Source organism: Agelaius tricolor, unplaced genomic scaffold, assembly GCF_023055355.1.
Source record: "Agelaius tricolor isolate 1412-34295 unplaced genomic scaffold, bAgeTri1.0.p SCAF_14, whole genome shotgun sequence".
NCBI classification, from domain to species: Eukaryota; Metazoa; Chordata; class Aves; order Passeriformes; family Icteridae; genus Agelaius; species Agelaius tricolor.
In genome coordinates, this window is record NW_027269274.1 from 17,364,660 (window position 1) to 17,387,212 (window position 22,553).

Here is a 22,553-nt window from a genome sequence, read left to right on the forward strand (position 1 = left end):
CCAACACAATCTGCCACAGAGTGAGCAGCAGTGCAGAGACACTCACTGCAAACACTTTTCACCAATAATTTAAAAAATAAACCTCAGTTTTCAGGAAAAAAACTAATCTGATATTCAGCCTAGCTACAACACATTCAAAAGCATGTGGAAGATACATGCAGCTCAGAATTAATGTGCTAATACTTTTGACCAGGAAAAACCCAACATTTAGTTTTGTGTGTTTTTAAACTACTCGTTGTGGAGTGTTTAAAATGTTTTAAACCACCCCTACTCTATGTGGTATGCAAGTTCCACACTAACACCGTCCAGTCAAAGGGGATGAGGGGGAAATTGAATTTTGTTTATTTCCTAGGAAGCAGCGCCTTTATAATACACATAAGAAAACAACTTAGAAAGCACACTTTGCATTAAAAACTTGCTTAGTGAGTAAAGCATATGCAATTAAATAAGCATCCCATGGTCGCCAGATTTTTTTGGACTGGATACGGTGAAGAAAGTCACAGACACAATAAAGAGTATGGTGGGAAAAAGAAAAACATTACCAACCACAGCCAGAATGTTACCCCATGTCAGCTGATGCCTCTTTTAACAGCAGTAACAGGAGACATAAACTACTTACAGCTACTTAAACTCAAGGATTTCACTAAACAGCAGAAGACTCAAAACATTAATTACGACTTCAAATATTTTATATCTAGAAAAAAAATCCCTACTCTTGAATCAAGTAAAACAGAACTTTTACAAACAGTTCTCCTCTTATATATCGTACATGCACATATTTATAAATATTTGCGCATTAACATCACATCTTTCACATTTTTACGTACCTGCCCGTTTACAGCTCCGAGTATTTGACCTTATGCTGCCCCAGGAGGAGCTGGGAAGCGCTTTGGAGCGTTTGTGAGAACCGAACCGGTGCGTTCCGTGCCTGCTGCTTCCCTGCAGAGACCCTTCAGACCCTGGCAGGGCGATGCTGAAATCGCGACTCGTCCAAGGAGCCGGGGCTGACCCGCGCCGAGGTTCGGGGGTGACAGAGGTGCCCCGGGGCCGAAGCGGGTGCCCGAGCAGCGCAGTCCGGAGCCCTGGGAGCCGGCCCTGAGAGAGGAGCGGCGGGAGCGGACGCTGAGGGCGCTGAGGGGAGGGAAGCGCTCAGACCCGGCGCTGAGGGCTCTGAGGGGAAGGCAATGAGCGATGGAGCCGGTGCTGAGGGCTCTGAGGGGAAGGCAATGAGCGATGGAGCCGGTGCTGAGGGTGCTGAGGGCAGGGCAGCGCTCAGACCCGGCGCGCGCGCCCCGCACTTTTCGAACCGCCCGCCAACTCCCGAGCCCGGGCGCTACCACAGCTGCTGCCCCAGCGGGTGCCGCCGGCCGCGCCTTCCTTCTCCTCCGTGTCGAACAGCAGAGCCGCTGGGGGATAATTCCCGAGCTCTTTATCATAAATGAAAGTAAAAAAGCCTTGCTTTGTCGGCTGTTCCTTTGTTCGCGTCAATTTTTGCTTGCGTGTTATGGAAAACACCCCCGCTTTTCTTCCTGGTTTATCACTTTCAAAGCGTCCGCTGCCACAGGAGCCAGCCCCCGTGTTCCCAGCACACCTGTCCGGCCGGAAACAGGAACCTAGCAGAGGCGAGCAGAATCCAGCGGCACCAGGAGGCGGAACCGTTTTTTTCGAGTGAGGGCTGGGAAAAGTTGCCGGGAGGAAGCTAAAGCGGTGGCGCTGTGGGGTTCGCACATGGCGGCGGTGAGGCCGGGCCGGGGGCGGCGGGACCGGGGGTCCCTCGATATCTCCCGGGAGGGGAGGGTTGGGCTGTGGGTTGTGTTTCGTGTTCCCGCTCTAGGGAACCCTTGGGTTATATTGTAAAGAGCGGTTTGCCCTTATTCTCTGTGCTGTATGTGCATCTGCTCTTGTGCTGTATGTGCATCTGCTCTTGTGCTGTATGTGCATACATTTATATGGCTCAGTTACAGGGTTCACTTATGTGGTTCAGTGTTTGAATAAGCCCCTGAACTCCAGTTTCCTGCAGCAGCACGGGGTTTGCTGTCGCTGCTTTGGAACAGAGCGTGGTACCCACTGCAACTCTGCTCATAAGGTTCTTCGTGGCTTTTAATGCACTGATTTGTCCCTGATTCGCTGTTCTAATCACGTTAATTTGAGTGTCGCTGAACTGTTTTGTTTCCCTGCAGAGGAACAGAGGGTGTGTCCTGGTGTGATACCTTGGCTTGGCAGCATGGAGAAGGAACAGGTTTCCAAACGTCTCTATGTTGGAGGGCTTGGCCACACGGTTTCCAAGGCTGAGCTGGAAGAAAGATTTGGCAATTTTGGGCGTGTTTTGGAGGCAGAGATTATTACCAGGAAAGATGATCAGGGTAACAGTTTTCTTTCAATTTTTAAAAGTTATTTGCTTTTCTGTTTAGAGCATGAAATGGAATTTTTGCTTTAGAGACAGTTCTTTTTGAAAAGAATGATGAAACTACATAAAATTAACTTAACGTTTGTCATTGATCAGGGAACCCTACGAAAACTTTTGCTTACATCAGTGTGAACATTTCTGATGCAGATCTGAAAAAGTGTAAGTACTTCTTTGTTTTTGTTTTTTTTTCCCCTTAGTTATGTTTTTGAGCCAAGTTACATTGCTGATAGCTCATCCCATGTTGTCACATCCAGCTGTGGTCATGGTAGAGCCTCTTTCATTTTCTTGTCAGGTTGATTTTAGTTTCTTTAAGCTGCAGCTTTGTGGAAGCTGCTTTGCTGAAGTTTTCAGAAATTGCTGTGAGCAGATTGAAAAGATCCCTTGTGACTGAAGGAGGTGATTTGTGAGTTTCAGAGCCTCAGGGAATGGTCTGCCTTGGAAGGGACCTTAATGATCATCTCATGATGGATGAGTCCATGGCAGGGACTCTTTCCACTGTCCCAGGCTGCTCCAAGCCCTGTCCAGCCTGGCCTGGGACACTTCCAGGGCTGGGGCAGCCACAGCTGCTGTGGGCACCCTGTTTGTTTGTTTGTTCTAAGCCTTTTATGGCTCATGTGCGTTCATCAGATCTATAAAACACTGAAATTGATTTCTGTAAGAGGACAGCCAGAAGAAGAGCTGATGTAAAGCTCCTTCTGCAATGTGCCCCTGGCTCTGGGGAATGCTGCATTAGGTAATTTTGAAGGGAGAACTTCAGTTTTGGCTGTAAACCTGCTGGTTTAAGATTTGGATATTAGCCCTCTCAGCTGCAGCCCTGACCCAAGTGGGCAATGAGGTACAAGGTGATGCTGAGGGAGCCTCAGGCTGTCATACAAGGAGGCCTAGTGAACTCTGTGAGTGCTTTTTTTTTTTGATGTAGAAAATACTCATCTCCCATCTTTGTTTTGCAGGCATGTCAGTTTTAAATAAAACAAAATGGAAAGGGGGAACACTCCAAATTGAGTTGGCCAAAGAAAGCTTTTTGCACAGGTAAAAACCAATCTTTCAAATGTATGTTGTCGCTAAAATTGCCCTTTTTCTGCTTATCTGATAATGTTGTGGCTGTACTTTGATTTTGTACACTCTTATTGTTTCAGTTTTGATAGATTCTCTGGGCTGTTGCTTTACCTTTGATGCTGTAACAGGTTTTGCATCACTGTTCCCTCAGAGGTGATGGGGTTCATCCCCTGAGTGGGGGAAGTCCCAGTGGCTGCTGTTCTGTGGGAGGGGATCACTGCCAGCTCCAATTCTGCACCTTTTTCCATGGGTGATGTGCTTTCTGGTACAGGCTGGCCACGGAGAGGGAGGAAGCAAAGCTGCAGAAAGAAAAACCACAGAGAAATGACCAAATGTGTCTGTTGGAATCACTGAAAAAAAAGGGAGTTGTGGACTTCCACATGAGAGCAGTACCAGGTACAGAGGTGCCAGACCATAAGGTATGGTGGGGTAGATGTATAAGAGAAATAAAACAACAAAAAGCAAGCTCATTGCGTCTAAATTCATGCCAGATTTATTATTTATGTAAAGAAACTTCATTATTAAGAGTGACAGTCCAAGCTGTGGAAAGTACTCTGAGGAAATACCTCATGTGTAGACAGGAGAGGGCTCCTGTCATTCTTTGCAATGGATGGAAATGATCATGGACATACTGTCCACTCTGCCCTGTTCCTCACTGATACTGGGAATGTGCTTGTGTCACCCTTAAAAGCTTGTAAAGGGAATTATTTCCATGCACCACACAACTTTTGGTGGCTGGGTTGGGCTTCAGCACAGGATCAGGGTCTGCCCATGCAAATTTAGGCAACAAAATTTATATTTACTACAAAGTTTTCAAAACTGTTTGCTTAGCTCTTTGTGCTAAGCACAGAGTGGTTTTTAAAATATTTTTTGTGAAAAGGGGGAAAAGAGCAAAATAATAGTGATCCTGTCTTTGTAGGCACCAGTGTTGATTCATAAACCAGAAACTCCGTGCTAAAAACAGCACTTGTAAAGAAATTTCTTTCTTTATTATCACTCTTTATTTGTAGGTTTTAGAAATTTTTATTTGGTTGGCTTTGGTTTGTTTTGTTTTTGAGAAGGAGGCTGGCCAAGTTGTGTGGTAGGGTTCACTAGAGAGAATAAAGAAAAAAGAATTAATCACATGTGGTTCTTTATTAGTGTTCTTGTTATTAAAGAATAAACATTTGTTTTATTCCAGAGTTACTTCTACTCTCTTTTTTTTAACACCTGAGTATTTTTCTTTTCTTTCAGAAATGGGTTGTTGGAAAATTTGGCAGAGTCTTGCCTATCCTGCACCTCAGGAATCAACAAAAAAATAAAATATCCTTTTCTGATTGTTTGCCCTTGAACACAATTCCCTTCTTTCTTTTGTCATATGGGAAAACAGTTGCTTGACAGTCCTAAATTTTACTCCTCTGTCAGGCTTAATTTACTGAATCCCCCAAGTAAACCCTGCAGTAAGTTTGTGTGACTTGAGCAGTTATTTTACACTGCACTCAGCTGCTTAAAGGCTTGTGGTCATAGCATGAGAAAAGATTCTTTGCTGTCCTTCCCTGCAGAGTTCAGCCTCTTCATAAAGCCCTGAGTCTGCTGAAAGAACTGGGGCCTTCCAAGTCCTTAACTCGTTCTAACGTGGTGAAGTACGACCCCTCCAAGTACTGCCACAACCTGAGGAAGCTGGAGGCAGAGCTGGCACCTGCAGCCCCTGTGGCCCAGCTCACCTGGAGCCTGCCAGGGGAGGATGGCAGCAGGAAGAGGAGAGGGGAATCCCCCGGCACTGGGAAAGCTCCGCGGAAACGGAGGCAGCCCCTGGATGGAGCAGCTCTGCCCTCTGGGCGCCCTTCACGTCCCAAACACACAGACTCACCCCAGCTCGGCCAAAGATCAAAACCCAAACCTGCTGAGGAGTTGGAATTGCCTCCAGCAAGGAGATTGGATGGGAAAATTTCTAAAAATGCTAATGGAGTTACAGCCAAAAATAATAGCAGTGTTTCTGATAGTGATGTTGATTCTGAAGAGGAGATCAGAGCAATGGTCAAGAAAGAGGCAGAAAGACAGAAAGCTGAAAATGTTGAGACTGAAAGTGAGCACCTGGAAATTGTTGGGGATAATTTTGAATTAAAATACAGTAGCCACTGGTCCTTAAGCAATTCAGATGCCATGAAGAAAGTTATCAAAGGAAGTAACAAAGAGAAAGAGGCTATGGAATGTGATAATGGTTATGATTCAGCAGATACAGATGAAATCATTGCTGAAAGTAAAACTCCAGAAGACTCGAAACAGGAGAGGATGAAAAATAAAGAAATATTAGCTAAAAAAAAAAGCGGTTTGGTAAATAGCTCCTCACTGAAACCTCACAGTTTAAAAGAAGAACACATTGAAAGAAAAGGGAAAAGCAAAAAATCCAAAATTGCTGCCCTGCAGAGTACAGCAGCCAGCAGTACAGCAGAGACATGTGATAGTGACAGCTCTTGTTCAGAGTCTGAAACCAGCTCTGATTATGAGTCCATGATGCAGAACTGTTACCGCCTAGACTTGACCTTGGATGACTTAAAAGCACTGGCCACAGAAAACACTGGGACACCTGCAGAGGGGTCAGGCAGTGAACAGAGCCCTTGTCAGTCCAGTGCTGAAGATAATCCCAAGGGTAATACTGTAAATAAACAAAAACTTTCTAAATTTCACCCTGCAGTTAAAAAAAACCCCATCTGTCCTGAAGATGTGCTGGCTGATATTTTAGCAGGGGAGGAGGATGCTGTTGAGGAAGGCTCCAAGGGACAGAATAATTCACGTTTGAAATATCAGCCCTTCAGAGGAATAGGGTCCCTTTGTGTAAAAGAGTCAAGTAAGGACAGCACTTGCTTAAAGAAGAAGTCTGTAGAAAGTTTGGGAGTTGAAGCTTGTACATCTCATTTTGGGGAGAAGTCATCTAAAAAGCAGCCAAAGGACCATCCCTTGTGTTCACTTGAAGCCAGCAGCAAAAAGAGACACAAAGTGCCTTTTGAACAGCATGAGGAACTGTCAGTTGCTGCCTCCTCAGCAGGTCAGAGACTTCAGCCTGGTTCCAGGCCTCATTTGCAAGGGAAGAACAAAGGTGTGAGTTCTCTACAAGACCAAAGTTCAGAGCACAGAGCTGCTGCTGCCAGTATTGATCATGGTGATGGGAGCAGTGACATGGACAGTGATGCTGCAGGGACCCAGGAGCACCTTAAACAGCAGCTGAAGAGGCCAAAACTGCTTTCCAAAACATTAAAGAGGAATACAAGCAAAAAAACCCCAGAATGTGAAGGTAATAAAGGTGGGAATGAGAACACCAGCCCTCGGGAAAATAAGGAGATTTGTGTTCGAGCTGCTGCCTCAAAGGAGCCCAGTACAATAGAGAAACAGCTCCAGGACAACCAGAGGAGGCTGGCAGCTCTGGAGGAGAGACACAGAGAGAGGGAATTACAGAAGAAACTCATTCAAGGAGCTCTTTCAAATCTGGTAATTACAACTTCTACCTGAATAGTACACAATACAAGGAAGAGGGTAATTAATACATTTGGGATAAGATGTTTTAAAATCATAATCTGGAATTTCTAATGACATTGCCAGTTTTCTTTTCAGAGTATACAAAATGCTGCATACCCCCTCCCTGCAATACCTGTAGAGTTGCAAGAGGAATACTGGGTTCCTGTTTTTGTGTCATGAAAGCATCTTTAAGATAATTGTGTCTGAGCACAGCAGGTATTTGATGTGTTTGACTTGACAGTTCACTCCTTCCTAGGACAGGCAGCCAGCAGGACAGCACAAACACATCATATTTGATTCTGATGTGGAAGATGAAGCTGAAGTGGATCAGATGTTGAAAAAGGATGGAAGTTTGGGAAATGGGCATGGAGAAGTAAGTGTTACTGGGAAAAAATCAGTATGATGTAATCAGAAAGTTGAATTTTTATATCTCATATTGTAACACCTGAGTTTTCCTTTGCATGGGTATTTTGGCTATGGTAAAACTGAATAGTCATACCTGTAAAGCAGAATTGCACAAGATGTGTGGACAGGTAAGATTTGAAGCACATGGATCAGGAAGGGAGCTGGTTGTGCAAGAAATCTGCTTTTTCAGCTAAACTGGAGAGCACATGAACAAAGTTGGTACTGATTTACATTGTGTCATTTATGTGAACAGCTGCTTTTCTCTTCTTTTCTGTTTGTGTAACAAAGGATAAGTCAGCTCCCAAACCTTCGGGCAGACTGTTTGAGAGCAGTGAGGATGAGGAAGAGGATACGGATGATGAGCGATTCAAAATTAAGCCCCAGTTTGAAGGCAAAGCTGGTGAAAAAGTGAGTGAAGCCGTTACTGTAATTTAGTTTTCCTCTAAGTCTCCATAGCACCACTTCAAAAGAACATAATTTGTGTCTTTTCATTCTTGCTGAATATGATTTTTATGAACTTGAAACAGAATTCCCGTAAAGGAACGACATAATGTGTGGTGGGGAGTGGGAGGAGTTTCTCTGACACTGCCATCTTCATATACAAAGAAATTACTGAAAAAGGCATCAAAAGCTAAACATAAAGAGTATGTTGCCATTGTTCTAGTAAAAAAGAAAAAAAGTTACCGAATTATGATTTTCTTCTCCAGTGCTTAATAGCATCTGTTTCATTTGTTCAGCTCCTGCAGCTGCAGTCTCGCTTTGGCACCGATGAAAGGTTCCGCATGGATGCTCGATTCCTTGAGAGTGACAGTGAGGAAGAAGGTAAGGCTGATCACATTTCCTGGTTACTGCTGGCCACAGAGCCTTCCAGCAGCCTTTCTTGCTTTACTGCATCTGGTGTAGAGCATCTGTCAGTGGCAGGGTTGCACAGTTGTGCGATGCAATCAGGGAACGGGTTAAATAAATGTTCTGACTTTGCCATGAAATAGATGCTTGTGACATTTCTAATGAAAGGTTTTCTACAGTGCAAGGCAGAAAACCTTCAAGTAGCTTCAAGATAAAAGGAAGTGATGTGTTCATAGATGTGAGTTCTACTAGAGCTATAGTAAATGTTATACATCCCACATTACAGGCTTAGCAGAGTAAATAGAATGTATTTCTTTTTCTCTTAGCAGAGACAAACAGCGTAAAGGCAGATGAAGAAGAGGAGCTTGCTGCAGAGAAAAAGAAAAATCTGCAAATACTGGGAAGCCTCCTGAATATCAACCTGGAGCAGCCCAAGCCGAATAAAACAGCCACAAGTGTGAAGAAATTCAAGTATGAATTATCTGCTATCAGTAAAGAAGGAGGTTTAGGAAGGCTTAGGAAGGAGGCTGAAAGACCCTGAAATCTTTGAATTTTGGAAGATGGGCATAAAGGGTTCTTGTGTGTTGGTTTGGGTTTTTTACTCCACTAGACTACTTGCATTTATGCAGTGCTTGGTACTAGAAGAAATATATCCACATCTATATGGATTAGCTGTGTTTATGTAGCTCCTCAAGAGATGATCAAGTGCAGGTCCTCACTGCATAACATACAAGTGAGGGCTGTGTTTTATCAGAAACATCACAATTTGATTAAATCCACTTCTCCTTATATGTTTCCTGACCGTGACAGTGACTAGAGGGTGCTTTCTAACTGCCAGTTACATTTTGGATCGATTTAGACCTTGTTTGGTAAAGGAACTAATCTGAATCTTGCTCTGACTAAAATTTTGAGGTAGCTTTCATTTTGGCATTTAGATTGTACACTGGTGTTCCTTTTTCTTTCTATTTTTATAGAGATATTAATGCCCTCCGTTATGATCCAACAAGAGAGGACCATGCAGTTTTTGAAAGGAAACCAAGTGCTACAGAAAAGGAGAGGTAGTATTACAGCTCGGTAACTAAGTTGTGTTTCTTCCCATGGAAAGATGGTTATAGCAACAGACTGAGTTTGAAACCATCCAGATTGATCTGATTCTAATTTAGTTCTCTCTCCGGTGGCTAAAATCAAGATATAATACGAACTCTGACTACTAAAACAAACATGTAGTGTCATCTTTCCTTTCTAGTCCATCTGTTTTCTGGATCCCATTTTCTGTCCTCACTGAAGGTCAGAAAGGTCAATTCAGGGACTTGAAGATTTGCAGGTCTGTGGGAAAAGCTTAAGAAATTTGTACTAAAGATTGATCAGATTAAGAAATCTGTGCTACCTTGATTTCTGTGTAAGCGTGTATTCAGTGAAAAGTCCCTTAAGGATGTGGCTAATTACAAAGGACTCTTGTTCCTGCCTTTAGACTCCAACCTCTGATGTTTCCCCACTGCTTACCCTTGATAATGAACCACTCCTTAACGGGCTTGGATATGCTTAGGGAGACATTCAGAGCAAGGTGGCTCTTAGGGAAGCTGTCTCTGAAAAGGACGTGTGCTGTGTTGCTATCTTTGAACAATCTCATTTCAGTAAAGCCAAAAGGAAGAAGAAAGAAGAGAGTGAGACACTGCCTCAAGTGTCGGAAGAAATCTATTATGATATTGCTGCTGATTTGAAAGACTTGTTTGGATCTTCAAAGAAAACACCAGAAAAGACGGAGGAAATACCCTGGGACAAAGAAGATGCACAGGACTCTGCCCCAGATGACCATTTGGGACCTTTGCCTGAGAACGACACAGCTCAGGAGTCAAGTTCTTTCAAGTTTTCCTTCTTTGGAGACACAGAGGAGTTGGGCATCAAAGAAGGTAACAGCAGAATGTGTAAGAGATCCCTAGAACAAAGTGGAAAATACTGGAGGAAAGATACAGCTAGGAAAATCTGGGAGGAGAACATTCTGTCCTTCCTAAATCTGTCTTCTCCACTCTAAGTATTTCACTTGAAAAGAGAAATTTTTCCTGACCAGTAGAGGAATAATCTGGTTTTGGCTTTTTTTCTCTATGGGTGCTGTCATTGCAGAGCCTTATGCCCTTGGAACAATAAAGCCGGTAAAAGCCACATGGCAAGAGGATCCACGTTTCCAAGACAGCAGTTCTGAGGGTGATGATGAGCCTGAGATGTCAGAGATTGAACAGGACCAAGAAATGCAAGTTCCATTTCTCTTTGTTGTCTACTTGGCTGTAGTAGTTGGATGCTGTGGGAATATTAACTCAGGAAATGGGAAACGGACATTGCACACCTCTGAGCAACCAAAGTCATCTCGGAAAATCGTTTGTGCTGCACAGAGTCAAAACTCCCAGCAGCACATTTGATGTGAAGATGAATATGGGAAGAGAGAGTTGAGCACAAGAAATTAACTGGGTCATTTTGGTTGGACCAACTCCAAAGTGAGTTTGGCTAAAAGCCAAAGACACAGTCAGTTTTCTCTTTAAAAGTGGGTTTTGTAAAATAAAAAGCTCTATTTGGGGTTCCTAGGGAATAAAGCTTTTCAATGTATACCATTTCTCTGAAGCACTAGAGTTTGAAGTCATGTTCATGGAATTTGATAGTACAATTTAGGATGCTCAAATCCCTTTGTCCTTGTCTAGGTTTCTTTCTTTACCACGCACAGGAAGTGCTAGAGTTTTTTTCTTCTCCAAAGATGATGAACGCCTAAGAGGTATGACAAAATTTCTTTACCCCTTTTTGTATTTTCTTTTAATGCAATTCAGTGAGGAGGAAAAAATGCTGCCTAGTTATGAAAGTCTTCTAGTCAAAATTTGCCACCCTTATTTGTGGTCCAAGTTGTGGTAGAATCCTGTGAGAAAGTCCTGGTAAAAGAGAGGTCAAGCAGATTTCTGGCTTTCTTTTCTTTCAGACAATTACCGAATAGGAATCTGGACTTTTAGAGTTTACCAAAAAATCATTCACATGACAGGTTACCTAGACATTTTGGAACCTTGCCAGCGTATTTTAGTGAACTGCAGTCTTCCAGCCTGATTTACAGGGTGTGTTGAAATGGAGAGCTCAGGCCTCAGCAGGCCTCAGTTCTGGGGGAAGATGTGGGGTGCTGGTGCTGAGCTTCAAATGAAAGAGCTGCAATTTCACTGCAATTCAGATTGCAGCATGTTGAGGAAAACTGCTGCTGCCTTTCTTTCCATGTTCTTAGCACAGCAGGCCGCAGTAGGGAACATTTCTGCTGAAGCCAAGGTGTGGTGGGGGGCAGGAGAACAGGAAGGATGGTGAAGAATTGATTTCTGATTTCAGTGCTGTGTTGGTCATGATTGTGCTGCTGCTTCTAACAATCACAAGCGTTTAAGCCTATTAATTGGTTGTTTCTGTTTTGCAGAAGGCCCAAAGTTATTCTGTCGATCAGAAGAGCTCAGTGAAGAAAAAGAGGGTTGGGAAGACAGACGTAGATTATTGCTTGAGGTGAGTATGTAACATCTGTTCCCTGGTAAGTCTGGGGGAAAGCTGAGCCTGGGGAGGGATTGCAGGTATGAATGTGCATGCAAAATGAATTCAGGACCTCGAGAAGAGCTTTAAATTTGTAATGAAGAGGGAAGAGAAGTTTTTTAGTGTAGCGGTGTGTAGAACATCTCGTTGTGTGGTCCAGTCAGGTAAACCGCTACATCTCTGTATGCTACAGGTGCAGCTACTTAACTGTATGTTAGGAATGTATTTAAGAGAAAAAGTGGATTCAGAAATTTATAATACTCTGTTGTATATTCACATTTTCAGGAATGCAGGAAGAAGCACAAGGATGCCAAAAGAAAAGTGAGAGTAAAACAATAAATTTTCTTTCACAGATCAAAAGCTTTTCCTCTTTTTCTTCTTTGAAGGAGTTGCCAAACAACATTACTTTCAAAATCCTTTCAAAGGTCTAACAGGGATCAATAGCAGCAAACCCTGTTAGGCTGTGTTTGGGAGCTGGGGCTGAGGCTCTTGTGTCCTGGGGAGCCACGGGAAGGCTCCAGTCCTGACTGTGCGGCCAGGCCGGGGCCATGGAGCTCCAGCCCATCCCTGGTGGATGCAAGGGCCAGCAGGAATGTCAAGGGACCCCAGGGCCGGGCCAGGCCAGGCCAGAGCAGCGCCCCCAGCCCTCCAGGAGCGGATGGGCTCTGCCAAGCCCAGCCTGGGCACTGCCCCCAGCCCAGAGCCCTGAGGTGTGGGGCCTGTCTGGTCCCTGGGCAGGCACGTCCCTGCCCTACCTTCTCCTCCCGCTGTCAGCTCGTACTGACACTCGGCCTGAGCCCAGCATTCCCTTTTGGGGCCAAGGGAAATCTCTGCTCCTGCCTCTGGCACAGGGCGCTCTGCCAGCAGGTCAGGGAAGGAGACAGCCCCAGAGAGAGGCGTGAGCAGTGGAGGAAAGCCAACATCACTGCAGTCGTGCAAAAGGGCACCAAGAAGGAGCCAGGAAAGTGCAGGCCCATCAGCCTCAGCTCCATCCCCAGAAAGGTGACAGAACAGCTCCTCTTGGATGCCATCTCTGAGCCTGTGCAGTAACAGGAATGGAAACCATGCTTGACCAATCCCACAGCCCCCTCTGCTGCAGTGACTGGCTGGGTTTGTGAGGGGAGAGCAGTGGTTGTTGTCAGCTGGGACTTCAGCAAGGCTTTGTCCCTGCCTCCCCTAACAGGCTCCTGAGGCAGCTCAGGGCCAGTGGGGCAGAGAAGTGGCCAGGGCAGCTCCAAACTCAGATAGTTGTGAGCTCAGGGGGCCGTGCTGGGGCCAGCCTTGTTTGCCTTATTCCCCAGTGACCTGGCAGAAGGGACAGAGCGCTGCCTCAGCGTTTGCTGATGGGACAGAACCGGGAGCAGGGGCTGAGGCACCACAAGGCTCTGCTGCCCTTCACTGAGACCTGACAGGCTTAGAGAGTTGAGCAGAGAGGGACCAATTGAAATTGCACTGGGGAAAGCCTCTAGAAGAGCTTCAGGCTCTGTAATTACCAGGCAACAGAAGTGTTTTAGTACACTGGAGTCTATAATGGTGTCTTGTAATGTCGAGTCATGGAAACCCCTGCTTCTGTGGGTGTTCCAGGACCAGTTCCTTGTATGTATGTCAAGAATGTCTTGGAGAGAAACATGAATGAATTCAGAAACTTCCCCAGATATTATTTTGGATTTTCACAATTTTCTGGAATGCCAGGTGAAGTGTAAGGATGCCAAAAGGAAAGTGAAAGCAAACCAATAAATCTTTAAAACATCAGAAGCCTCTCCAGTTTGTTCCTTGAAGAAGTTGCCAAACAATGTCACTTTTGAAATCCTTTGAAAGATCTAATAGGAAAAAAGCATTGGCCAAAAGTGCTGCCCTGTGTTTCTGAACAGCAACATGCATTTTGTGTTGATGCAAGGTTTGTACCAGGGTTTGGGATTTTTGTGTGTGTGCTTTGAATGTGAGTCTTTGCAGGACTGTTAATAATTAGACCATGTACTGAAGAGAACATGTTACTGTGTTGTGCTGTCCAGTGCTGAAGAGGGTTGAGACAGAGCAGGTAGCTGTGTGTCTGTGTGTAACTTGCATGAGCAGCACCGGAGCAGTGCCCAGGGCCTGGAGAAGCAAACGGGTTCCCGGTGCTGAGGACAAAGCGTCCAGAGCTCGGGATTGTCCGGCCAAGCTCTTCTGGCTCCTTGTGCTTTGAGCCCTGGCCAGGAGCCCTGCAGAGCCCCGGGTGCAGCTTCCCAACTTCCCCCTCTTCCTCTGCCTCCTCCCTTCCTCCAGGGTAAAGGCACTCCCTGGCATTGCACTGGCTGTGCCTCCATCCTAGACCAGTGAAGGGATCGTTTCCCAGCCAAGGTGGCTCTCCCATGGAGACAGGAAAATGGACAAACTCCTGCTGCCCCAGCATCAGGCAGGTGCAGGGTGTCCCTGCCTGTCAGCCCCTGCCCTGCTTCCCAGAGATCCCACTGCTTGTTCTAGAAGTCATGGATCTGGATTTCCAGGAGCATGTTTACAAAGACATCAATGACAAAAATTGACAAGAATTGTTTGTGCGTCTCTTCCTGATTTGTTTCCAAGGTATTTTCTAGTAGGAAAGCATGGACCAAACTGGCAAAGTTCCTATAATGCAGGAAAAGCATCCTCCTGCCTTTGACTTGGGTTGAGAACTGTTGCAAGCACTCCTGTCAAACGTACACAGAACGTTCTCAGTGAATTTTCTGTGTTTCCACAGAGTCAGTAGAAAAGATGATGTTTCTAAGGAGCTTAATACAAATTTTTCCATTTATATGAAATGTCAAAGTTATTAGTTCAGAGGATGACAGGATAACAGAGGTCTGGAGGCAGCTGTGATGGTCTCCAGGTTTATCTCCTGTAGCCAGTGGTGATCAGCAGCAGCATCAAATCAGGTTCATCTTAGTTTTCTCCAGACAGGTCTTGAGGAAAAGGTCAGTTCACCTAGAGCAGGGATTGAATCTCTGCCGTGCAGGAGACTCCGCACGGGCTCTCTGGGCCACCGGCTGCCAGGGGCAGGAGCAGAGATTTCCCTTGGCCGGGGCCGGAGCCCTGGCGTGGCAGTGCCTGAACAGCACCTTCCTGCCTGCAGTACCACCCTCGATGGCTGCCCCAGGGCCTGGCATTTGACCCTGCACTTGCTGCAGGAGTCCTGGCCCTGGTTCCACCCTGAGCAAACGCTCGGACCCATCTCAGAGCCTCGGTGCCCGAGGAGGCCGCCACAAGTGGATGCCAGGGACCTGAGGCCATGGCTGCCCCAATTTTGGGTACACGGTGCTGATGTCAGAGTGGCCATTGTGACCTGTGCGACCAAGGCCACAAAAGGGAACGCTGGGCTCAGGCCGAGTGTCAGTGCGACCTGACGACGGGAGGAGAAGGTAGGGCAGGGACGTGGCTGCTCAGGGACCAGAGGGGCCCCACACCTCGGGGCTCTGGGCCTGTGCTGCAGGCTCACCTGCCTCTCCCTTCCCAGAATCAGCGGAGGAACAGCCAGAGGACACTGTGGTGTTCCTTAACGCAGCGACGGGAGGAGAAGGCGGACAGGAGCAGGGCTCACACAGGGCTGAGCAGGGAGTAGAGCCTCGTGGCTCTGGGCCTGTTCTGCAAACTCCCCCCCCCACTCTTCTTCCTCCCATAGAGAGAGAGGACCAACACCTCGAGCGACTATGTCATTGGAGGATAGAGACTCCGCGCCGACACCGGCCATGGCTGGCAGCAAGCAGGAGGGCCCTGGTGCCAGGGAGGCAGGTGAGGGCAAAGCAGCCCTCTGACAGCCTGGCCCAGGGGCTCTTGTTGCAGCAGGCAGTGTGGGGATCAGAGCAGAGGCAGGGGGAGCTGCTCGGCCATGCCGGGGCCGGGAGCCTCCCTCCTGCCCAAGTCGGGCCCAGCTGGGCCAGGGGGCAGCTCCTGGGACAGCCGTGCCCGCAATGGCCCCTGCTGTGCAAGGCCTCCAGCCCTGCCCATCAGCCAGGCAGGGACAGAGCAGCCTTGGGGCCGATGCTGCTGCAGGCTCAGAGCCCCGCAGAGCTGCTCATGTCCGCTGCCACTGGCTCTGTCCCCTGCAGCCTGCATGCTGTGTCGCCGAGCCGAGGCTGACCCGGACATGTGCGGTGACAAACTGGAGAAGGGTGGGCTCTGTGCCCACGTCTTCTGCATGGTGAGTGACTCCGGGCGCTCCCTCCACCGTTGCAATGAGCAGCTCCTGCCGCCCTCTCCTCATCAGCTCCTCCCCTTGCCTGCAGCTCTTCGCCACTCTTCTATCTCGCCAAGAGAATCACCACGTTGGACTCATGGGCTTTCTCCCTCGGGATCTCCAAATTGCAGTCCGGCGGGCGGCACAGAAGGTGAGAGCGTGACAAGAGCAGGGAGATTTGTGCCTGGCGAGGTTTGCCAGAGCTTAGCGCAGAGAGCAGGAAAGAAAGGCCGGCCCAAGAGCCGCGACCAAGTCTGGCTCCCAGCAGCTGTGGCACAGAGGCCCTGGCACAGGAGCCTCCCTCCTCCACCAGGCGGCTCTGTGGGCTGGGACCCGGCAGCGGCCACATCCTGCGCCCTGCCCGGAGCCGTGGGGCTGCCAGGGGAGCCCTCGAGGCTGCTGCTGCTGCTGATGGGGCTGCTTGGCTCTTTCCAGTACTGCTGCGTCTGCGGCCAGAGCGGGGCAACCATCATGTGCTCTGTGCCGGAGTGTGACAGATGGTTCCACCTGCCCTGTGCCAAGGAGGGTGGCTGTGTCAATGTATACGTTACTCCGTTCAGGTACCTCATCTCTCTTTGTGGCCCCCCCTGGGGAATGACCCAGCATTTCTCACTGTCCCCATCCATTTTCCTCCAGGTCCTTCTGCCCTGAGCACCGTCCAGAGCAGGAGGTGGAGGCGACTCCAGAGCCGGACACCATTTGCCCCATCTGCTTGGAGCCTGTGGAGGACAGAAAGACCTTCACAACCCTGGTGTGCCCAACGTGCAAAAGGGCCTGGTTCCACAGGGACTGCATCCAGGTTGGAGCCCTCCCCTCAGCCCTGGGGCACAGCAGGTGCTCAGCAGCAGCAGCAGCAGCAGCAGCAGCAGCAGCAGCAGCAGCAGCAGCAGCAGCAGGGCCTCGCTCACCCTGCCTGTGTTTGCCCTGCAGGGACTGGCCATGAGCGCTGGTGCTTTATATTTCCAGTGCCCCCTGTGCAGAGACAGTGGGGAATTCCCTGTTGAAATGTTCATCATAGGGATCCGAATCCCCTTCAGGTTGGTGTCCTTCTGCCTGGCCCACCAGCCAGGAGGGTACAAGTGCTGTGCTGTGCCAGGCCCTGCCCCAGGAGCCCTGGCCCTGCCCTGTCCCGTGAGTCTGGGCTTCAGCTTCGTGCCCAACTTGGAAAAGCGCTGGAGAAAGAGCAGGGACACCCTGGATCTCCATGAGGGGAGGGCAGCAGAAATTCATCATCTCTTCCTTTCTCCATCAGACAGCCGACATGGGAGGACAACGATGCCTTTGCGGAGCTAGGAGAGAGGCATGGCCAGTGCAATGCCAGGGATTGCCTTTACCCTGGAGGCAGAGAGGAGGCAGAGGAAGAGGGGTAAGTTGGGATGCTGCACCTGGGGCTCTGCAGGGAACCTGTGTCTCCACAAGGGCTCAAAGCGGGAAGAACCAGAAGCATTTGGCCAGACAACCACCTTCTGGCACACTTTGTTCTCAGTGCTATGAGCCTGTTTGCCTCCCCAGGCCCTGGCAATTGCTCCTGTGCTCCTCCTGTGCTGCCGAGGGCACCCATAGGCGCTGCTCTGGCCTGAGAAACAGCATAGACAGATGGGAGTGTGACACCTGTGCTGGGCTCGGAACATGTATGAGTCAAAGCCCCCCTGTGTCCCTGGGCTGGGGGCAGTGCCCAGGCCGGGCTTGGCAGAGTGCGTCCACTGCTGGAGGGCTGGGGGCACTGCTCTGGCCTGGCCTGGCCTGGCCTGGGCCTGGGGGGCCTTTGACATTCCCGCTTGCCCTTACAGCCTCCAGGGTTGAGTCAGAGCTCAATGGCCCCAGGCTGGCCAGACAGTCAGGACTGGAATCTGCTCATGGCTCCTTAGAATCTGAGGCCATCATGCCCAGCTCCCACAGCCCTGTGCCATTGGTGCTGGTTTCCCCATCGCCATCTCCAGAGACGAGCAGCCACAGCAGGCCTCAACACGCAGCGTGGCAGCAGGCGCTGCCATCTTCCTCACTGGACACCAGGAGAATCAGCAGATCAAGGTCAACATGCAGCAGGTCCTCTGACCCTGAGAACTGGGTCCATTCCAGACGTTCTGGGCCCGGCCGCAGGCAAAGCCGCTCTCGCCAGCAAGGTCGGGCCCAGAGTCCATGTGTCCGCTCCAGGAGTCCCTGTGACAGGAACAGTGGGACAGGGCCACGGACTGAGAGGCCCAGGCAAAGGGAGACACCTGCACGGACGTCCCCCAGACGCAGCCGCTCCCACCAGCAAGGTCGGGCCCAGAGTCCCCCTGTCCGCTCCAGGAGTCCCTGTGACAGGAGCAGGGGGACAGGGCCATGGGCTGAGAGGCCCAGGCAAACGGAGCCACCATCACAGGCATCCCCCAGACACAGCCGCTCCCACCAGCAAGGTCGGGCCCAGAGTGCACCTGTCCGCTCCAGGAGTCGACGTGACAGGAGCAGGGGGACAGGGCCAAGGGCTGAGAGGCCCAGGCAAACGGAGCCACCATCACAGACATCCCCCAGACGCAGCCGCTCCCGCCAGCAAGGCTGGGCCCAGAGTCCACCTGTCCGGTCCAGGAGTCGCCGTGGCAAGAGCAGCAGGAAAAGGCGAAGGACTGAGAGGCCCAGGCGAAGGGACACGTCATCGGGGACGCCCCCCAGACGCAGCCGCTCCCGCCAGCAGCGCCGGGCCTCGACTCAAACTGTGCGGTCCAGGAGTCGCCAGGACAGGAGCAGGAGGACAGCAGCGAGTGCTGAGAGGCCCAGGCGTAGGGGGACATGGTCGGGGACATCCCGCAGGAGCAGCCGCTCGCACCAGCGACGTCGGACCTCAGCTGGGACCTCCAACAGCAGCACGTAGCGTCATCTTTTCTTTCTAGTCCATGTGTTGCTTGCCGGAAGTGAAGGTGAGAACGCTCAGTGCAGGGACCTTGAGATGTGCAGGTCTGTGAGAAAACCATATCAGCTCTTGATGTTTCTATTGGCAGGAAAGAAGTCTGTGCTAAATACCTTGATTTCTGTGTACCCGTGTATTCAGTGAAAAGTCACTTAAGGATGTGGCTAATTACAAAGGACTCTTGTTCCTGCCTTTAGACTCCAACCTCTGATGTTTCCCCACTGCTTACCCTTGATAATGAACCACTCCTTAACGGGCTTGGATATGCTTAGGGAGACATTCAGAGCAAGGTGGCTCTTAGGGAAGCTGTCTCTGAAAAGGACGTGTGCTGTGTTGCTATCTTTGAACAATCTCATTTCAGTAAAGCCAAAAAAAGAAGAAAGAAGAGAGTGAGGCACTGCCTCAAGTGGCTGAAGACAACTTTGACAGTATTGCTGCGGATTTGAAAGACTTGATTGGACCTTCAAAGAACAAACCAGAATAGACGGAGGAAATACCCTGGGGCAAAGAGGATGCACAGGACTCTGCCCCAGGGTATTTCCCTTCCATTTGGGACCTTTGCCTGAGAACGACACAGCTCAGAAGCTGAGTACTTTCACGTTTTCCTTCTTTGGAGGCACAGAGGAGTTGGGCATCAAAGAAGGCAACAGCAGAACCCTTCTAACATGCCATTGCTAAGGAAGAGCTTCTGGCAGGCACTGTAGGGCAATACGGTGTAATGAAGGTCAGGGTCCAGGGGATTTTCAGCAGCAGAAGTCAGTTATTAGGCAGAAGCATTTTCATCTTCATTTCTGCTTGCCAGGGCTGTGGTAGATTAATGAGAGGTAACTCTTGCTTGCATCTCAGGAATTCTAAAGGCATGCTTTGAGAAGGCATTGGGGTTTCTGCTGAGTGGTGAAAAAGCTGGTTCTCATGCCCTGAATTCCTCAAACGGGGAAAAAGGTGACAAACCAGTCATATCAAGTTTCATAGAACCCAACAAGATTTTAAAGGAAATGTGCGTTAATGTAGAGGGAGGAGCAAAGTCCGGGAGCTGACCCCAAGATCCATGCGCATTCTGTTTGTTACTGAATTCTACTCTTGGACCTTTAGAAAAAAGAAACGGAATGACACATGATCTTTGGGGTGTCCTAACATTAGATAAAATGAGGCCGTCTGAAATGAAGATGAAACAACATTAAATCGAGTCCCAGTCATGTAGGAGAGAAAAGAAACCGCGAGAAGTTATCCACAATATTAAAAAACCCAACGCAACAGCACAAAGCAACGAGTCCCCCACACTTGTGCTGAACTGAGAAGGTATTCATGGTCTTCTGAATGCAATGACAAATGTTTAAGAATACATAAGGGATCCCTAGAACAAAGTGGAGCAGAGATGTAGCTTAGAAAATCTGGCAGGGGCAGATTCTGTCCTTCCCAAATCTGTCTTCTCCACTCTAAGTATTTCACTTGAAAGGAGGAATTTTTCCTGACCAGTAGGGGAAGAATCTGGTTTTGGCTTTTTTTCTCTATGGGTGCTGTCATTGCAGAGCCTTATGCCCTTGGAACAATAAAGCCGGTAAAAGCCACATGGCAAGAGGATCCACGTTTCCAAGACAGCAGTTCTGAGGGTGATGATGAGCCTGAGATGTCAGAGATTGAACAGGACCAAGAAACGCAAGTTCCATTTCTCTTTGTTGTCTACTTGGCTGTAGTAGTTGGATGCTGTGGGAATATTAACTCAGGAAATGGGAAACGGACGTTGCACACCTCTGAGCAACCAAAGTCATCTCGGAAAATCGTTTGTGCTGCACAGAGTCAAAACTCCCAGCAGCACATTTGATGTGAAGATGAATATGGGAAGAGAGAGTTGAGCACAAGAAATTAACTGGGTCATTTTGGTTGGACCAACTCCAAAGTGAGTTTGGCTAAAAGCCAAAGACACAGTCAGTTTTCTCTCTAAAAGTGGGTTTTGTAAAATAAAAAGCTCTATTTGGGGTTCCTAGGGAATAAAGCTTTTCAATGTATACCATTTCTCTGAAGCACTAGAGTTTGAAGTCATGTTCATGGAATTTGATAGTACAATTTAGGATGCTCAAATCCCTTTGTCCTTGTCTAGGTTTCTTTCTTTACCACGCACAGGAAGTGCTAGAGTTTTTTTCTTCTCCAAAGATGATGAACGCCTAAGAGGTATGACAGAATTTCTTCAACCCCTTTTGTATTTTTTTTCCCTTTTAAACCCTTCCTGGAATTCAGTGAGGAGGAAAAAATGCTGCCTAGTTATGAAAGTCTTCTAGTCAAAATTTGCCACCCTTATTTGTGGTCCAAGTTGTGGTAGAATCCTGTGAGAAAGTCCTGGTAAAAGAGAGGTCAAGCAGATTTCTGGCTTTCTTGTCTTTCAGACAATTACCGAATAGGAATCTGGACTTTTAGAGTTTACCAGAAGCTTAGTCACTTGTCAGGTTACCTAGACATTTTGGATCCTTTCAGGTATTTAAATCATCTTTAACTTTTTCCTCTCTTTCTGGTGTTACCGTTAGAAACGTTTGAGTGTTCTTCTTGTGAGCCACGTATGTCCCTGTGGTTCTTTGTGCTAATGCATCTGGGGCTTTCTCTTCTGAATCCAGTCAATTTTGTATTTAGAAAGAAAGACAACAACAACCAAAGGAAACATACACACAGTGCCCAAAACCTGCACAGGCCACCAAAACAATTGCTGGTTCTATTTTGTAGACTAGAGTCTTAAGACAAGCTTAAAGGATGTGCCTTCCATGAGACTGATGAGATAACTGTGATGAAAGGCACTGCTGTGTTCACACAGTTAGCGGCCTGCAATCTTCCAGCCAGCCTGGGTGTGTTGAAATGGAGAGCTCAGGCCTCAGCAGGCCTCAGTTCTGGGGGAAGGTGTGGGGTGCTGGTGCTGAGCTTCAAATGAAAGAGCTGCAATTTCACTGCAATTCAGATTGCAGCATGTTGAGGAAAACTGCTGCTGCCTTTCTTTCCATGTTCTTAGCACAGCAGGCCGCAGTAGGGAACATTTCTGCTGAAGCCAAGGTGTGGTGGGGGGCAGGAGAACAGGAAGGATGGTGAAGAATTGATTTCTGATTTTAGTGCTGTGTTGGTCATGATTGTTAGGAGCAGCAGCACAATCACAAGCGTTTAAGCCTATTAATTGGTTGTTTCTTTTGTGCAGAGGGTCCACAGTTATTTTGTAGATTGGTAGAACTCAGTGAAGAAAAAGAGGGTTAGGAAGACAGACGTAGATTATTGCTTGAGGTGAGTATGTAACATCTGTTCCCTGGTAAGTCTGGGGGAAAGCTGAGCCTGGGGAGGGATTGCAGGTATGAATGTGCATGCAAAATGAATTCAGGACCTCGAGAAGAGCTTTAAATTTGTAATGAAGAGGGAAGAGAAGTTTTTTAGTGTAGCAGTGTGTAGAACATCTCGTTGTGTGGTCCGGTCAGGTAAACCGCTACATCTCTGTATGTTACAGGTGCAGCTACTTAACTGTATGTAAGGATAGTGAATGTAGAGACTTCTCCTAATAGTGGATTCAGAAACTTCTTGGAAGAATTTGTTAGATTTTCATTATTTTCTGGAACGCCGAAGGAAGCATAAGGATAGCCTATAGGAAGTGCAAGCAAACCAATAAACCTTTTACTGATTAGAAGCGAGTCACGTTTGTTTCTTGAAGGAGTTGCCAAACAACGTTACTTTCAAAATCCTTTCAAAGGTCTAACAGGGATCAATAGCAG

At 48.1% G+C, this 22,553-nt stretch overlaps 2 protein-coding genes and 1 long non-coding RNA gene across 4 annotated transcripts in view; 2 read left to right on the forward strand and 1 right to left on the reverse strand.

Moving 5' to 3' along the window:
- The window catches only part of CENPP (centromere protein P), a 115,054-nt gene extending 113,502 nt beyond the window's left edge, over positions 1-1,552 (reverse strand). The window contains exon 1 of the mRNA XM_071440009.1: positions 828-1,552. The gene's annotated coding sequence lies outside the window, so the exon portion shown is untranslated. The remainder of the gene's footprint in view (positions 1-827) is intronic.
- A 121-nt stretch (positions 1,553-1,673) lies between these two features.
- On the forward strand, positions 1,674-12,103 carry NOL8 (nucleolar protein 8). 2 transcript variants are annotated; one of them, XM_071440005.1, is made up of 17 exons: positions 1,674-1,737; positions 2,181-2,363; positions 2,504-2,566; positions 3,358-3,436; positions 3,735-3,882; positions 4,697-4,765; positions 5,078-6,928; positions 7,212-7,328; positions 7,649-7,768; positions 8,098-8,182; positions 8,533-8,677; positions 9,181-9,264; positions 9,842-10,116; positions 10,328-10,454; positions 10,897-10,967; positions 11,637-11,719; positions 12,029-12,103. In XM_071440005.1, exons 2-17 carry the CDS (start codon positions 2,225-2,227, stop codon positions 12,080-12,082), a joined length of 3,510 nt encoding a protein of 1,169 aa, XP_071296106.1. In that variant the 5' UTR covers positions 1,674-1,737; positions 2,181-2,224; the 3' UTR covers positions 12,083-12,103. The 2 variants fall into 2 exon arrangements, with proteins under 2 accessions (XP_071296106.1, XP_071296107.1); XM_071440006.1 differs by having other exon boundaries at positions 8,536-8,677.
- A 6,816-nt stretch (positions 12,104-18,919) lies between these two features.
- On the forward strand, positions 18,920-22,285 carry LOC139596037 (uncharacterized). Its single transcript, XR_011681202.1, has 3 exons — positions 18,920-19,462; positions 20,349-20,988; positions 21,992-22,285. It is a non-coding gene; the product is annotated as an uncharacterized lncRNA (long non-coding RNA).
- Positions 22,286-22,553: the final 268 nt, after the last annotated feature.